Here is a 16,817-nt window from a genome sequence, read left to right as displayed (position 1 = left end):
CTGAACCACATGAAAGAAACAATAAAATACATTCTCTATCAATATTTATTACATCATATCATGGAGTAATATACCCATTATCATATCCAGCAAATTTTAAATTACTAGAATGGAACAAATCTGTCAAAATGTACATCATGCAGTCTTTATTAATTCATGTTCTTTCAATATTTTGTACACAATTATGAATGCTTCTAAAAGGAATCACAAAATTAATAATAAAATATTGAAATTTCACATACAAAATATGAATTTAATAAATGTAGTTCAACACATTATTAAATCAATTAAAACAATTCAAGTATTATTGGACATCCAAATAGAGTCAAATAAAAAACAATATGTCCGCCATGCTAGTAATTAATATTTAGAATTTAGTACCAAGTGCTTTTGAAGTGCATACCCAGTAATAAGGATGGTGAAATATCTTGTATTTAAAATACATAGACCAAGATTAATAATCTACTACATTTAAGAAACGTTGTGTCTAGAGATACGATAACATTATGGCTGCTAAAGGTTGAGACATCACAATGTATATACATACAAAGTGACTCTGGTTGGCATTAAAGGAACTGGGGGTTGTGGTTTTCATTCCCAGACAAATTTTAAAATTGTATTTTTGTGGATAAGGGTTAAGCTCACTATTTTCTTGGGATGTTTGATTATTTAGGGAAACACTAAGGTATATTAGCAATTGGCCGTACCTTTAGCAGTCAGAAGCTTTGATACAGGTACCATATCCCTAGACACACAGCGTTTTAAGAAAAGTAATTATTGTGTTTATAAAGTATGTCAGCGGCGGTATTTAAGATAATAAAACACTCCAATGGTTCCTATAGCTACTGCTGCTGATAATGCCAACCATGGAAATTTTCTTGATTCTTTTTCTTGTGCAGCTGCTAACTTTTGACGATGCATCTCCTAGAAAAATAATATACCACTGTTTACTAATACTGTAAAGAATACGTGCTTATGTTAATTGACCAAGTCTCAAACCAAAGAGGCTCACCCTAACATGTTCTTCGACACCGTGTTGTACTAACAGGTTCACTTTCTCACCAGCAGACAAGAATATATCTACCGCTTCTTTGTGTACTACATCTCTCATATCCTTCTCATTAATCTGACAATTTTAAGAAAATAAAAAACAAATTAATTAACAACAGCAATACTATATCCAGGCAAAACAGATCTTAGATATTAATTATCTTATAGTAAAGAAAATGGCTCCAACCATCTAACCATAATTGATTGCTGAAGGTGAAAGTATAGTAATTATGCATTGACAATACTGTATGATATAAATTATATTTTCAAACTGTAATAGAGTCTCTATCACCTCTAAAATTTTATCTCCCAATTGTAATCGGCCGTCCTTAGCTGCTGCCCCATCATCTCGGATCTTAGTGACAAATATTCCAGTTTCCAGAGGCAGATAAGGTTGATCTTTTCCACCTTTAATATTAAATCCCAATCCTTCAAAATAAATGTATCAGTGTTTTTAGTAAATAAAATAAAAATCAAGTAGAAGAGTAGCAATATGTGTGGCCATTTTATTTATGATAATCAAAATTTGCCATTTTTTAAAAAAAATTCTCATTTTAGACACATTTCCAAGGATAACCACCAGCCACAATTGAATTCATTCACTATCTTTCTTAAAGGTGGTACAGTAATTACACATTCACAAGACAATTGAAACATACACAAGATGCTTTGCATAAAGTCTTATTACAACAAGTCTAGATGCTCTACATAAACAAAGACTTATTTAATACAATTAAGTCTTTAGGGAGTGGAGTTGCAAATTGCCACACTCTCTTTAATAAATAATAGATTATTTACGTTCAGTTTCACAGTAGGCCTACTAGGCCCTAGGCCTATTTATATTAATTATTATAATATGTACGAAAATGGTCCTCTAATTGGAGGGAACAGGGCTTCCTTCCTAAGGTTGCTAGGCTTAGGTTAGTTAGGCTAGTCATGAGTCATACAGCCTATATTAGCCCTATTAATTATATAGGCCTAGCTAGGCTAGTTTAGGTATTGCCTAGGCCTAGAGTTAAAGTTAGTAATATATAGTAGTAGAGTATCCGACAGCATATAATATATCATGTAAGAAAGAGGGGATATGGTAGGCCCTAGGTCTAAGTATAATACTAAATAGGCCTACCCCAGACTCAGTAAAGGTAGAGTATCCCTCTCGGCCGCATGCCTCCCGGCGGATTTCCGGCCTAGCTAAGCCGGTGAGCGGTTTACTCTGTCTGGTGGGTGGGCTAGTGTAGTAGCCAACACGGACTACTCCTAGGTAGTGGGCTTCCTAGGCCTAGCTCGGACGCAGTAAACAAGTTTCACTCCAATGTTCTTAGACTTACCAGTTGTTCCTCTTGATAGTTCAATCAAGTCTGTCTCAAATTCTCTTTCTGCCATGTTACGAGCTAATTGTTAGAGGTAGGCCTTACTTATTATACACACATACACACATTCGTTAAAAACGTCCACACGCTCGCGCTTTGTGGTGGTGGTTCGGCCGAGAGAAAAGAGGTGGTCATTTATCGCGAACTCGCCACTTTTGCGAATGTTATGGAACGCCAAATGAGTAATAATAAATGATATTTATGACGTAATACACGTATAAATTACACAGTACTGTATTATCAGCTGTTCAGTCATGTAATACTTTGTGGCGAAATTAGAAGTTTAGAATGTATTTCTATGACAGTTATTGAGTCGTCTTGAATCCATTTTATTCTGTTTGTTAACATCTTCAATAGATGGGAAGAAACAGAATTATCACTTTATTCATTTTATTCTGTTTGTTAACATCTTCAATAGATGGGAAGAAACAGAATTATCACTTTCCAATTCCTCTTCAAGAAAAATTTCCATTGGTTTTTTTTTTATTATAAAGAATATTTAAATTAGACATTCTTCTGAAAATAAAAGTAAAAATATGTTTTAATCTTTTCTAAAGTCATGTCTATCCATTACGCCTATGAAATAATACAAGACAGAATTTCTTTCATTCAATCTTTATTTAACACACTTTGCTTCCTGTACTACTGTACCAGTGCACAACTAGCATAATCTCCTCTTTTGAGAAAAACTTGTCATAGGATGTGTTTTCATTTCATAAACATTTATTTCTATTAATGGTGCATAGAAAATAACAAATTAAATAAAGAAGAAACATAACATTAATAGAGGATTTTACAAGAGTTAAACAACCATGTTATCTGGTGTAAACAAAAATGCATCACAAAGAGAACTTTCTATTAAATAATAGGAGTCATATCCATAGTGTTCTGAAATAGCACTACTCAAGAAATCAAGCATCCAATAGCAACACACAGACAGACAGGTTCCGTTGTTATACATTTATAAATGTGCATACACAATTAAACAAATGATAAAAAAGAAGAATATGTCTTTATTAAGTTAACGCAACCATGTAATTGTATGATTAAAGTATAGTAATTTATAACACTGTAAATTTCTGTATATATACTGTATAATACTTCTAAAATAATACAGTTTCTATTTAGTTCAAACATTATAATGGTTATACATAGTAATTAGTAGTGAATTTATTCCTATAAATTATTTGAATTTAAACGTAGTATTAACGTTTTATATCAATTAAACAAAATAAATTTCTTCAGCAAGCAAAAAAAATCACACAAAAACCAAAATGAAGTGGTTTCTCTTTTGTTTTCATCAACTGATTAGTGGTATAGTAAACAAAAACCAGAATGAAGTGGTTTTACTTTTGTTTTCATCAACTGATTAGTGATATAGTAAATAAAAACCAGAATGAAGTGGTTTCTCTTTTGTTTTCATCAACTGATTAGTGATATAGTAAACAAAAACCAAAATGAAGTGGTTTTACTTTTGTTTTCATCAACTGATTAGTGATATAGTAAACAAAAACCAAAATGAAGTGGTTTTACTTTTGTTTTCATCAACTGATTAGTGATATAGTAAACAAAAACCAAAATGAAGTGGTTTTACTTTTGTTTTCATCAACTCATTAGTGATATAGTAAACAAAAACCAAAATGAAGTGGTTTTACTTTTGTTTTCATCAACTGATTAGTGATATAGTAAACAAAAACCAGAATGAAGTGGTTTTACTTTTGTTTTCATCAACTCATTAGTGATATAGTAAACAAAAACCAGAATGAAGTGGTTTTACTTTTGTTTTCATCAACTGATTAGTGATATAGTAAACAAAAACCAAAATGAAGTGGTTTTACTTTTGTTTTCATCAACTGATTAGTGATATAGTAAACAAAAACCAGAATGAAGTGGTTTTACTTTTGTTTTCATCAACTGATTAGTGATATAGTAAATAAAAACCAGAATGAAGTGGTTTTACTTTTGTTTTCATCAACTGATTAGTGATATAGTAAACAAAAACCAGAATGAAGTGGTTTTACTTTTGTTTTCATCAACTGATTAGTGATATAGTAAACAAAAACCAGAATGAAGTGGTTTTACTTTTGTTTTCATCAACTGATTAGTGATATAGTAAATAAAAACCAAAATGAAGTGGTTTTACTTTTGTTTTCATCAACTGATTAGTGATATAGTAAACAAAAACCAGAATGAAGTGGTTTTACTTTTGTTTTCATCAACTGATTAGTGATATAGTAAACAAAAACCAAAATGAAGTGGTTTTACTTTTGTTTTCATCAACTGATTAGTGATATAGTAAACAAAAACCAGAATGAAGTGGTTTTACTTTTGTTTTCATCAACTGATTAGTGATATAGTAAACAAAAACCAGAATGAAGTGGTTTCTCTTTTGTTTTCATCAACTGATTAGTGATATAGTAAACAAAAACCAAAATGAAGTGGTTTTACTTTTGTTTTCATCAACTGATTAGTGATATAGTAAATAAAAACCAGAATGAAGTGGTTTTACTTTTGTTTTCATCAACTGATTAGTGATATAGTAAACAAAAACCAAAATGAAGTGGTTTCTCTTTTGTTTTCATCAACTGATTAGTGATATAGTAAACAAAAACCAGAATGAAGTGGTTTTACTTTTGTTTTCATCAACTGATTAGTGATATAGTAAACAAAAACCAAAATGAAGTGGTTTTACTTTTGTTTTCATCAACTGATTAGTGATATAGTAAACAAAAACCAGAATGAAGTGGTTTCTCTTTTGTTTTCATCAACTGATTAGTGATATAGTAAACAAAAACCAAAATGAAGTGGTTTTACTTTTGTTTTCATCAACTGATTAGTGATATAGTAAATAAAAACCAGAATGAAGTGGTTTCTCTTTTGTTTTCATCAACTGATTAGTGATATAGTAAACAAAAACCAAAATGAAGTGGTTTTACTTTTGTTTTCATCAACTGATTAGTGATATAGTAAACAAAAACCAGAATGAAGTGGTTTTACTTTTGTTTTCATCAACTGATTAGTGATATAGTAAACAAAAACCAAAATGAAGTGGTTTTACTTTTGTTTTCATCAACTGATTAGTGATATAGTAAATATTGTAGAATGCAACAAAAGATATAAACTTGCTATTTTATGTATACAAATTATGTATACAAATTATGTATACAAATTGTAGTGAAAAGTTTTACTGCAACTTTTTCTTCTTCATAAGAGACAAACACATTTAGAGAGAAAAGTTTTGTTATTTACATCAGTACTAGTTGCATTGAGCCACATGCTAAGTTTACTGCAGACCAGTTAAGTCATTAAAGTTTCTGAATAATCACTGATATTACTTCAATTACAAAATGTTGATTTGTACGAGTGAAGTTGATCTGCTTTGAGTCCCTCACTATTTGCAATTGAACGGTCTGCATTTGCATCCATCAACACCGCTATTGCTTCTCCAAATTTTCTGCTAACAGCTAAATGCAGTGGCGTACAGTGGTCAAAGGTCAAGACATCAACGTCTGCATTAAGCGTATGTACAAGAAACTTAATAAGGTCTGTCTTTCCTTGTTCGATAGCATGATGTAAGGCTGTTCTACCACTTTTACCATCTCTTGCATTCACATCACAGCCAAGATCAACTAAATATTGCAGTATTTCACTGTTACCACCGAATGATGCCAAATGCAAGCAGGTATATCCTACAAAAACAATTTTAACAGAATTTAAAATGTGAATAATACTTTTCTTAAATTGTTAATTTTTTTCTGTTAAAAATAGAAGGTTGTTGAACTGTTAGAATCTTCACTTCCTTACACCACTAACTATTAAATTTCAATAACTGTAACTCCTAAATTTAAATGGGCAACTAATGCATGGGAATTCCCTTATGTATATTGTATTCATTGGCAAAGAGCCAACTTCAACAACAATGGAATCACAATTTCATGAGATTTTGAAAGAAAAATTCCAACAAAAATTTCCAAATAAAAATCCCCTAAAAAAGTCTGTATTGAGAAAAGATTTGTCGTTCACTATTGTTAACGGAAGAAGTCACTTTATGTATTTACTACAAATTAACAAAAATTAAAACAATCACCTTCAAAATTTTGAAGTTCTAAGTTTTGAGGAATTGGTTGTTCCAGAAATCTTCCAGGCCACTTATATCTTTCTTGATCTGTAATTGGTTGAGTAAGTGTCTGAACCAACTTTAAGTTGTCATATTTACATGCTAAGTGTAAAGCAGTTTGTCCGCTTTGATCTTGTATCTCCAGATTTGCTCCAGAAACCACCAACTGTCTTACAATCTCATCTTGATTCATGATTACTGATAGGTGCATCGGTGTCTATCAATCACAAATAACAACATTAGAAATTACTACTAATGTAAAATGTGGTATCTGCAAACTAGTACAGTACTGTAAGTAAAGATATATTGTCCCCCTAACAAATTTTTTTTTCAATTTTTTTTGTTGAATATGTTATTTTAATGTCACATTGACCAAAAGCTGGATCTAAAAAAAATAATTATTTACCCGAAAAAATTTAATTAAAAGCAAAAAATACTTAAATACCTGTCTTAGTTTATTTTGGATGCTGAGATACTCAACACATGGTGAACAGGAGATAAACTTGTGAGCATACTGTGGACTGTTGTAAATTATGCTTGAATGAAGTGGTCTAAAAAACAAATATCAAAGCAACATTAATTTTTTTTTTTGAAGATTATGAAATAAATTTTTCAAATGTAACCTTTTATCATAATTTCAATTATATACAAATGTGTCATGTATTGTATAATTAATAACAGATACTGAAACTATTAACTATCTACAACATACAATTATGTTATCTGCTGAGATTGGCACAAAGTGACTCAAGGTCATCTATTAATAAACATGTTTGTGAACTGCAACAAAAGCATGGGAATCCCCATCAAAATTCCATATGTAAAATTAGAGTCAATTCTTACGTTAATATTGACGCCCTTTATACAATTTCTTAAAATTACTAAATGTCATGTTTTACAACAAAAGATGAAAAAAGACACAAAAAAAATCCTTTTTTTTTTTAAATAGCATTTTGCATTAAAAGTGAGAGGAGCCTACAAAATACAAACAAATGGGGGTTTAAAAAACAAAAATGTTACTTATAAAATAACTGATGAAAAAGATGTTTTAATTATTAATCAAAATGGTTAATTTGTCATTTCAATCAATGAAAACTAAATTAAATTCTTCATAAATCCCCATCAATGGTTCTTTTTAACACTCTTTTAAATGAAAACCCACATTTTAAAAATGCAATTACACTTCCATTTCTGTGAAATGACATTAAATTGTTTAATTAAATGAAAGTTAGATTAAAAAAAAGACATTTTTTTTTGGCAAATAAAATGACAAAAACAGGCATTTAAAAAGAATGCTGCTGAAAATAAACTAATAAAACGTTGACTTACGTATCGCCTTCTTCATCTTGGTTGAATGCATCTGGCGTTAAACAGTGACAGACTGACATAGAGCAACAACGTGCATCATCAACATCTTCATAGCCACCGTCCTCATCTATTGTGCATTGGTACTGGTGCTGGCCCACCGGTACTTCATCTTCGTCATTTATGTTCAGATCTCTAAATTGTTCTGCCACAATCGTACTATTATTACTCACAAATTGTTCATTCTGTTCATATTCTGCTTCGTCCTGCAATGCTTGCAGATCACTTTGTTTGAATGAGTCTATTCCTGAATCATATCTACAATCGTCTACAGGCACCTTCAAATTCCCAAATTCTTTGCGAAATTGCCCGTTCATTCCCATTGAATCGTGTGCTAGGCCCGCTGACGAGTTCGGCCTTCCTTCTTCTTGGCCTAGGCCTAGCTTTCGGGATTGTTCTGTGTTGTCTGATGTGCTTGTTGGAAGGTTACATACAAGTCCCGGCATAATGGTAGACATATTTGGTATCACAGTCTAATTTACTGTGTATTGACAACAATAAATTTTCTGAAATTCACAATTTACAGTTAGATCAAGCTGACTGGCTGGGTACTAGTGTAGGTTTCAACAAAATAAGTGATGACTTGGCATCTGCTTCCTATGTACGACACGACGATCAATAAAAAGCTAGGGGAATCCCTACAATTTTGAAAGCGTTGATTAGCCAATAATAGTCACATGACCCACTCAACCAATTGGTACTCGCAATTATGGGGATTCCCCAAGCCTCGGTTTCGTTTTTATATTGGCCTAAAATTGCGAATTATTGCATGGTAAAGTTGTAATATTTTATAAAAGTAATGAAGGAAAAAAAATGATTTTAAAAAAGTAAAAGAAATATAAATTTTTCTGGATCTCACAGGACAAACAAACAATTATAATTATAATTTATAAACTTTTCTTGAAAATTCAATGCATTTAAAAATAACATGTATATTGTAACGTAATATGTGCATTACCAGACCAGCTGCCATATGCAATTTGGAATTGAATAAGCAGTTCATCACATTTCTCACTGTCATTTTCCATCAATTTAATAATTATTAGGCCTAATTAGCAACGAGACGGAGTTGAATGAGTTATTGAACTTTGTTTAACAATCAGTTGTAAACATTTTAAGTAGGACTTATATAGAAAAAAATATCCACTTACAAAACCCCAAATTTACCACATGATAGACTACAGGATATAGCTCGCCCTCTATTGCTATAGTATATTGAATTAAAAAACCCATACAAGTGTCAATGTCTAAATGCATCGTAAAGGATTGACGACGAATTTATGGCCTACTACGAGCTACAAAAGATCGTGAGTGTTTCTTTTTGGTTGAAATAAAAAAAATTGAACTGTAATTCAATCTGTTGGCACCCTAGTACTATAGTATAAGGATAATCATAGCCTGGTATTGAACATGCCATTTGGAGGATGGTGGTGAAGTTATGATGATGATGACGACGGTTGGTGATGATGACGTTAATGAAATGATGATGATGGTGATGATGATTGGTGATAATGATGATGATGATGACGGGTGATGATGACGTTAATGAAATGATGAGATAGTGATGATGATGATGACGCTTAGTGATGATTATGGTTGGTGATGATGATGATGATACTGACAATAATACTATAACTCGTTGAGTAAGTCGATGGCAATTTTGAACTGCTATTAATGTTGCCAATGACGAGGACGATGGAAGATGTTCATGTAACAACAATATGAAGAAGTTCAATGCATTGATACTGCATACAACGAATTAAGGCTACAATATACAGCATATATTAGTATAAGAGAGAGTGAACAATATTCACAAGATAAATTTGATGAATATAGAAGAGCACGTCCGTTGATTTATCGATCAACACATTAAATGCTATACCTTATACAAGAATTGTTCGATAATAGCAGCAGAACAGCACAATATTGACTCATTAATATTAATAACATACCTACAATCAACTAATAGAAAGATGTATTCACGGTATTGTCACGCTCTCTGTGCGTTTACTTCGTGATGAGAAACACGATGACGACGGAAATTACTTCTTAATCATTATGTCTACACATGCGCATTAAGCTTATTTCACTGACGTGAGAATAGGGTGGAGGAGAAATTTAACGTGGAATAGATGATAATTATAGACCGATGAAAAGCTCACTAGGAAGGCCTTCTGCGTCCCATGAACCGCGCTTAAATATAGCTTTGTAGCTTTGACTTATCATTGTCAGTGATGTTTCACAACAGATGATAATTATTCACATTCGTCGTTCAGGCAAAAGGTAAGTTATATTACTTTAGATGAGCAGCATGTTATGGATATCTCATGCGTGATCGATATTGTACAGACGAAAGATATAAATAATGAGGTATTCTAGTGGTTAAATAATAAACCTAGTATATAGTAAGCGCACGTTGTCAATAATATTGCGAAATATTGCTGTCTGAATGGTTATAACTTATGAATAATGTTATTCGTAGTGTTGTTTTGTGTAGGTCTGTCCTGAAGATCACTACCCGTATTATGCCAACAACTTCCAGAGTTACAAAATATTCCTTTTTTTTATAGATTAATCAAACATGCATATTTTATTTCAATACAGTATCTCACCACACATTAATGTTAAAATGCTAAAATTCAGTAATCCAGTTTAAGTAAAATAAACATTCCGAACTACGTTCATGATACTTTTGAATATGCTGCTGATCATCGACAATTAATTATTATTATTATTATTATCACAAGTATAGGCATATGCTTTCAATTTCCAACTAAAAATAAATCACAGAAAAGAAAGTAAGCTTAATAATTTAAGATCTGTTGTTTTGGATTTATGTTTATAACTTCATTATATTTTATAGGATTAAAATATTGAGTTGAGTGGACATTTTGTAGACTAGAATCAAGATGTTGTTGGGATCTGTTCAGTTATCAGGTAAATCTCTGTCCGTTTCAGAAGTAAGGGATATATGCGATTCACTCCGGTCACATTCTGTTCGTCTTTTATCCCTAAGTGGATGTCAAGTCGGAGATAAAGATTTCAGAAAAATGATGCAGGCTTTAGCAGAATGTAAAACAGTTGCTCAACTTAACCTAAATCTTGGTGTCGTATGCGATCTTGAACGAGTTAAGATGTTAGCGCTTGCACTTAATAAAAACAGGTCACTTACATCTTTACAGTAAGTATTAAACAATTATATTTTCCTCCATATAATGGGCCTTCAGTCTGGATGACAAATGTCAGATAATGTTATCGTTCATAATACACGAACAACTTAAATATACAGTAATCTTCAGTGTAAGAAGTAGATGAACGTAATAGACCAAAATACAGTCGCGGAAAAGAAATGCTGTATTCTTGGCTTACGTAGGCCTACGCATATTTTGATCAATTTCGTACGTCTTTCTATATTTCTCTCCTCGAAACGAATTAAACTGAGTTCGTAACTATAGTATAGCATCTTATAAGTATATAACATATTATGATGACGTTACAACAGGTTGTAGGCCTAGGCCAACATACAAATCGTATGAAATATAGTTCGAAAATTAAGACTCTTTAATACCATTTCAATATTATCGAATATAATCTTTTATAAATATTTTAATAAATTATATAACAAGTTAAAATTTCAAATGAACTAATATACTGTATAAAAGTATTATAATGCATCCAATGTCTCGATTCTGCGTTGTAAAGAACGTCAACAAATTCATTAACGCGTCACTGATCGCCTATAGGTGACGAATCATGATTGTAAAACAATCGTGTGGCAGCTAACTAATTTATAAGGCAATGTTAATATCGACGGTTTGACTCTAGTGTGTAACTGCGATTCAAGATTTCTTTTCAAAATATGGATTGTCATTCTTAAAACCCAAAAACATTTAAGACGTTTGATTAATTACATTTCGTTTATCTCAATTTAATCTTTTAGCCTTCATGGTACTCCGTTAGGCGATAAAGGTTTAACATTACTTATAGACTCATTATGTCTTCATCCTGGAATACGCACCCTCGATCTCGGAGACTGTAACCTAGGCGACGAAGGCATACGTTTAATTTGTCGAATGTTGCCAGGCAACGGCGCTAGACCAGGTAAGTTGATGGATGATTCATCTTTTTTAACGAACATTACACAAGCTGAATAAATACATGTTTATCCATGCGAGGAGACAGTGTGATTGCTGTTAATGCTTTAATGCTCCTCGAAATTGATTCGGAGAGCGGTTTTATCACGAGGTCTTAATTTGCTTCTGTTAAATGACAATATGATACTGCATATCGATAATGTTGAGTCATTTAATGTGATTTTTTAGCAAACAATGTGAATTAACTCATTTCGGATGATGACATTGCATTAAGATTTGTGTTCACGTAAAAGTAGAAATAAAGTCTTCATTTCATTTTTTTGTCCTGTTTCCGGTTCACGTGTTGTTCTGTTTTCTTTTTTTTTTTTAGTTTTATGGGCTGCCTTATACAAGCTTTGCTTTTTCGGAATTTTGTCCTTCTTATTTTAATCAAATTATTGTTTGAATTGAAATAGTTTAAATGCTGTCAGGGAAGAGTGAAATTACACTCTCCTTGGTCAACCTTAGAAGACAATTACAAACTGTTCTATTATTCTGTTTCTGTAGGTTTGAGAGAGTTGGTGTTGAGCGCAAATAATGCAGTTACAAATGTGGGATGGGCACATTTGGCGACGGCCATCGCGGTGAGGTCATCATTGCGTCACCTGGGCCTTGATTATAACACACTTGGTGACTACGGTGCTGGGGTGTTTGCTGTGGCCGCAGCAGCATGTAAAACATTACAAATAATTGATTTAGAAGGAACTGGTATATCGGAAGAAGGAGGGCTGGTAAGTTACGTCAATGACGTGTCATCAAATCTCATGTCACAATAACCGATATCATTTTTTCCTGATTATTTTCAGTAGGCCTAGAGCAACAATATGCGATATCGATTAAAAACAATCCCCAACCAAGTTTGCAAAATAATTCCAGCAAGAATCAATGAGTAATTTTAAATACCAAATTCTATATAAACTGCTATACGACGACAGAACTTTTGCGATTTGACGCATTGGACAATCCAATATTTCTGAGCAATTTTAAAAACAAAGTAGGCTATAGGCCTATAGGCCTATACTCAAATTTAACATTTCAGACAAGGTTTTGTTTCCGTTACCGTTCTTCACTTCTTACAATCACCGTACGATTTAATCAAATTAACGGTTATTTAATAATGATTTAATAAAGTTATTTCCCAATAACTCAATTATATTTAGACCTATTCATCTATTCAGTTACAATCAAATCAATTTTCTCTAGGTTTGGCAAAACTTATTGGATTGCTTTCAAACGGATCTGACGTCAGTATTATTAAATGGTAACAACATTAGTACAGACACGTTAAACACAATCAAAGGATCGGTTACAGTCCACGAAATCCCTGCTACTAGCTCCGAAAATAAAGACAGTGATAGTGACACACACTGTGCTCTTGCAAGAGGGACGTTCAGACGACGGCGAATGTCTGGAGGAGATGTTACTAGAATGAACTACCCTAGAAGTAGTTTAGCGACTTCGTCATTAAGTACTGGTGCATCTAGAGCTAAAGGCAAAGAACGATCCCGTTCAGCGTCACGTAGAAACTCATTTCCAACAATTAGAAAGAAAGTTGCCCCAGGGGCAAGTGGTTATTCATCTGATCTTAGCGGTTCTGAAACTGATGGTAGAAAATTAGAAAACACAAGTAAAGACGGGAAATGTGTGGGTAATGGGTCTGATAATGGTGTACAAAGAATTAGCGTTGGTGGTAGAAATAGTCCTCGACAGGTAATATCACCAAAACATACAAGACGGGAAAGTTTAGGGAGTAGTCACGATGAATGTAGTTGTAATGATGATGCTGACGATGAGAAGGATAACTTAGAAAATAGTTCGAGTTCTCGTGAGAAATTAAGAGATTTGAATTCACGTAAGTTACAACTACAAAGGCCTTTCACGGGACAAAGAGCTCCTAAAACTGGGGAAGAACGAGACCAATTTGATAGTGATAGACTTTATTCACCTAGGAAATTAAAAGCCGGACGAAGACGAAGTTCTCCGAGACCATCACTTCCAACATTGTACCAAACGTTGTAATTTCATGCGAGCCCACGTATTCCATACGAGTGGGAAAGGGAAGTCTTTCTGACATATGGGTAAACCCTGCAGTGCTATACACAACAAATTATATATTTAAATGTTCCATAATATATTAGTCGCGTAATGTTCTATTGCCATTGCATTTTGCTTATTGAATATAATATACTGAATCTTAAGCGATCAATATTTAAAATATGCTGTTAAATTAATCATGTATAATGAGTACAAATATATTACTGAGTTATCTATCCATTCTGAATTATTCTTTCTTTTTCCAAGACATAATAAAACATCAATAACAATATTAGTACAGGCTATATGTGACATTTATCCTATGTAACCTTGAAAAAATTCTAATAAAAGGTCTTTTGGTATTTTCTTGTAGCTTTAGGTGTGAATAAATACCGAAAAATTTTTGCAGCCTTCTAGTTGCTGCGTTAGTGAGATATTGAGGGTCAAAGGTCAGTGACCTTTTTGTGGCATTTGATGGCTCATAACTCCTCAACTCCTGGGTTTAAAAAGAGAAATGTGGTGTCTACATCTATGTTTTAGTGGTCAAACAACAAAATAAAGTTTTTGCAAATTTCGGGTTACTTGTGCCATTGGTCAGATAGTCGGGTCAAAGGTCATTGACTTTTATTCATTAATAACTACTGCTAGTCTAGGACCTGGGTAAGATTTGTATGCATTCAATTTAGGAGAGAATATCTCAACTGTTATAGGATAATTAGACCCCAAGGAACAACATAAGATATGTGCCAAATTTGCTATCTGGGGCGAACATGCCCAAATCGGGGTCAAAGGTTAGAAATGTGTGGTTCTTATATCTCGACAACCACTTGTCATACAGATTTGCTTTTGGTGTCAAATTGCTCAGAATATACATATTTATATTCAGTCTAACACAACTTTTACCCCAAAAAATGACCGGAAATGCTTTTACTGACCTTTGACCAAACTTACTTACTTAATGTCATCCCACTATTAAGTGGGTGCCATGATAATTTGTCTCCACACATCTCTATCAAGCATGCTCTTTCTCAGTTCACTCAGGTCTAGTTTGGTATCTTTCAACAGAATGTCAAGCCAAGTCAGTTGAGGTCTTCCCACCTTCCTTTTCTCTTCTGGTTCCCAAAGGAGAACTCTTGAGGCAGGCTTAGAGCTTCTCATAACATGACCGGCCAGGCCCATGTGACGTCTTTGAATGATGTTCTATTGCTGATCCATCCAGTGCGAGAGTTATAGAAGGTGATGAGGGGTTTAAATGTATGAATTGGGTCTTCTTGATGTTTAAGTATAAACCTATACCTTGTGTGGCTTGTTGAATTCTGTGCAGTAGATTTTTGGCAGCATGTATGGAATCTTCAAGAATGGCGATGTCATCGGCAAAGTCCAGGTCTGGTAGTACTTCAGCTGGATGTCTTCTACTACGCCTACGGTGGAGGTTGAGACCGTCTGATGATGTAGTTGCTGATCGCATTGCGTAGTCAAGGCAGACAATAAACAAGAATGGAGCAAGAGGGTCTCCTTGAAGTACGCCAGAGTTACGCCAGAGTTGATGTTGAAGCAATCAGTCTCACCATCTGGAGTCAGGACAACTGCTGATGTATTGATATACATTACTCTGATGGCTTCTACAATTTTATGAGGGATGCCGTATGCTAAGAGGATCTTCATCATGATGTTGCGATTGATGGAATCAAAGGCTTTGCGAAAGTCAATAAAGATAATGACTGCCTCCTTGTGATGGTTCTTACCTCTTCAACAATTCTCCTCAGTGCAAGAATGTGCGTAGTTGTTGATCGTGCCTGACGAAAGCCATTCTGGTTGGGGAGTAGATCTTCATTAATCACAGGACGTATCCTATTTAAAATCAGACGATTGTAGATCTTTGCAGCCAATTGTGATAATGAAATACCCCTGTAGTTATCTGGTTTTGAAAGATCACCTTTTTTCGGGATAGGAACGATCCCAAAAATTCCCCATTCTGATGGCCTGTTTCCGTCAAGAGTTTGATTGCAGAAAGAAGTGAGAGCTTTCTGGGTGCCAGGTAATTTCCATATTTCGATGGGAAGACCGTCAAGACCAGGTGCTTTGCCAGATTTCATCTGTTTGCAGGCAATTGACACCTCAGCCTCGGAGAACTTCTCGGAGCTTATCTGGTGGTTGAAGTTGAAGATTTTGCAGATATCCATGTCATCTACCACTGAAGTCTTCACCGATAGTAGTTTGTGGAAGTGAGTTTTCCATGCTAGAAGACGATCCTCTCCCATGATGCAGGTACTTTGAGATCTCTTCCCTGAGAGTTGTTTGACAAGTTGCCATGCAGATCTTAAGCTATTGGCCGATGCTGGTTGATCGAAAAAATGACAAAAAAAACACATTTTCGGGTTAAATTATTCTTTAAAATGTCAATGGACACACTGTATGGTATAAAATGGAAGCATATACAATATGCTACCCATTGCTACCCAACTTGTATCGAAAATTTTTAATTAGGAATATAACTTTATGGAAAATTTGCATAATTGACTTCAGTATTTAGAATTATTATTAATTTATCTTTATCAACTGGTACGACCTTTCCTGATGATTTGAAGTTGGGTCTAGTTACATTTATTTTAAAGAAGCCTTCACTGGATCATACTTGCATGGCAAATTTTCATTCTATTTCTAATGTCACTTTCTTATCTAATTGATCCTTGAGAAATGCGTTGCTTTAGATCTCATACATTTTCTTGACGACAATAATCTGTTCGA

The 16,817-nt window shown here is 33.5% G+C and overlaps 3 protein-coding genes across 6 annotated transcripts; 1 reads left to right on the top strand and 2 right to left on the bottom strand.

The window, feature by feature from the left end:
* Positions 1-34: 34 nt before the first annotated feature.
* Positions 35-2,552, bottom strand: LOC140060431 (synaptojanin-2-binding protein-like). Its single transcript, XM_072106631.1, has 4 exons — positions 2,379-2,552; positions 1,343-1,479; positions 1,013-1,126; positions 35-924 (listed from the first exon to the last, which is right to left on the bottom strand). The coding sequence occupies exons 1-4, from the start codon at positions 2,431-2,433 to the stop codon at positions 796-798; spliced, it is 435 nt and encodes a 144-aa protein (XP_071962732.1). The 5' UTR covers positions 2,434-2,552; the 3' UTR covers positions 35-795.
* A 2,229-nt stretch (positions 2,553-4,781) lies between these two features.
* On the bottom strand, positions 4,782-8,502 carry LOC140060052 (NF-kappa-B inhibitor epsilon-like). The gene is made up of 4 exons (XM_072106099.1): positions 7,867-8,502; positions 6,983-7,088; positions 6,508-6,754; positions 4,782-6,109 (listed from the first exon to the last, which is right to left on the bottom strand). Exons 1-4 carry the CDS (start codon positions 8,358-8,360, stop codon positions 5,757-5,759), a joined length of 1,200 nt encoding a protein of 399 aa, XP_071962200.1. The 5' UTR covers positions 8,361-8,502; the 3' UTR covers positions 4,782-5,756.
* A 586-nt stretch (positions 8,503-9,088) lies between these two features.
* LOC140060442 (uncharacterized) lies at positions 9,089-14,293 on the top strand. 4 transcript variants are annotated; one of them, XM_072106654.1, is made up of 6 exons: positions 10,020-10,185; positions 10,766-10,839; positions 10,919-11,083; positions 11,843-12,003; positions 12,543-12,766; positions 13,239-14,293. In XM_072106654.1, the coding sequence occupies exons 3-6, from the start codon at positions 10,953-10,955 to the stop codon at positions 14,052-14,054; spliced, it is 1,332 nt and encodes a 443-aa protein (XP_071962755.1). In that variant the 5' UTR covers positions 10,020-10,185; positions 10,766-10,839; positions 10,919-10,952; the 3' UTR covers positions 14,055-14,293. The 4 variants fall into 4 exon arrangements, with proteins under 4 accessions (XP_071962757.1, XP_071962755.1, XP_071962756.1 ...); XM_072106656.1 differs by lacking the exons at positions 10,020-10,185; positions 10,766-10,839 and adding an exon at positions 9,089-9,209 and having other exon boundaries at positions 10,861-11,083; XM_072106655.1 differs by lacking the exon at positions 10,766-10,839 and having other exon boundaries at positions 10,861-11,083.
* Positions 14,294-16,817: the final 2,524 nt, after the last annotated feature.

The sequence above is a fragment of the Antedon mediterranea genome, chromosome 10 (genome assembly GCF_964355755.1).
Source record: "Antedon mediterranea chromosome 10, ecAntMedi1.1, whole genome shotgun sequence".
Classification (NCBI taxonomy): domain Eukaryota; kingdom Metazoa; phylum Echinodermata; class Crinoidea; order Comatulida; family Antedonidae; genus Antedon; species Antedon mediterranea.
Note: the sequence above shows the minus strand (reverse complement) of the source record. Positions and strands in the feature narration are given on the sequence as shown.

What these genes read in the sequence shown, in the direction of transcription:
- LOC140060431 (XM_072106631.1), bottom strand. Translation starts at nt 2,433, where the DNA reads ATGGCAGAAAGAGAATTTGAGACAGACTTGATTGAACTATCAAGAGGA. An exon ending in ACTATCAAGAGGAACAACTG is followed by an intron (nt 1,480 to 2,378) that starts GTAAGTCTAAGA and finishes TTTATTTTGAAG; the next exon opens with GATTGGGATTTAATATTAAA. An exon ending in GTGTCGAAGAACATGTTAGG is followed by an intron (nt 925 to 1,012) that starts GTGAGCCTCTTT and finishes TTATTTTTCTAG; the next exon opens with GAGATGCATCGTCAAAAGTT.
- LOC140060052 (XM_072106099.1), bottom strand. Translation starts at nt 8,360, where the DNA reads ATGTCTACCATTATGCCGGGACTTGTATGTAACCTTCCAACAAGCACA. An exon ending in CAAGATGAAGAAGGCGATAC is followed by an intron (nt 7,089 to 7,866) that starts GTAAGTCAACGT and finishes TTTGTTTTTTAG; the next exon opens with ACCACTTCATTCAAGCATAA. An exon ending in TCCAAAATAAACTAAGACAG is followed by an intron (nt 6,755 to 6,982) that starts GTATTTAAGTAT and finishes TGTGATTGATAG; the next exon opens with ACACCGATGCACCTATCAGT.
- LOC140060442 (XM_072106653.1), top strand. Translation starts at nt 10,812, where the DNA reads ATGTTGTTGGGATCTGTTCAGTTATCAGGTAAATCTCTGTCCGTTTCA. An exon ending in AGGTCACTTACATCTTTACA is followed by an intron (nt 11,084 to 11,842) that starts GTAAGTATTAAA and finishes TTAATCTTTTAG; the next exon opens with CCTTCATGGTACTCCGTTAG. An exon ending in AGGCAACGGCGCTAGACCAG is followed by an intron (nt 12,004 to 12,542) that starts GTAAGTTGATGG and finishes CTGTTTCTGTAG; the next exon opens with GTTTGAGAGAGTTGGTGTTG.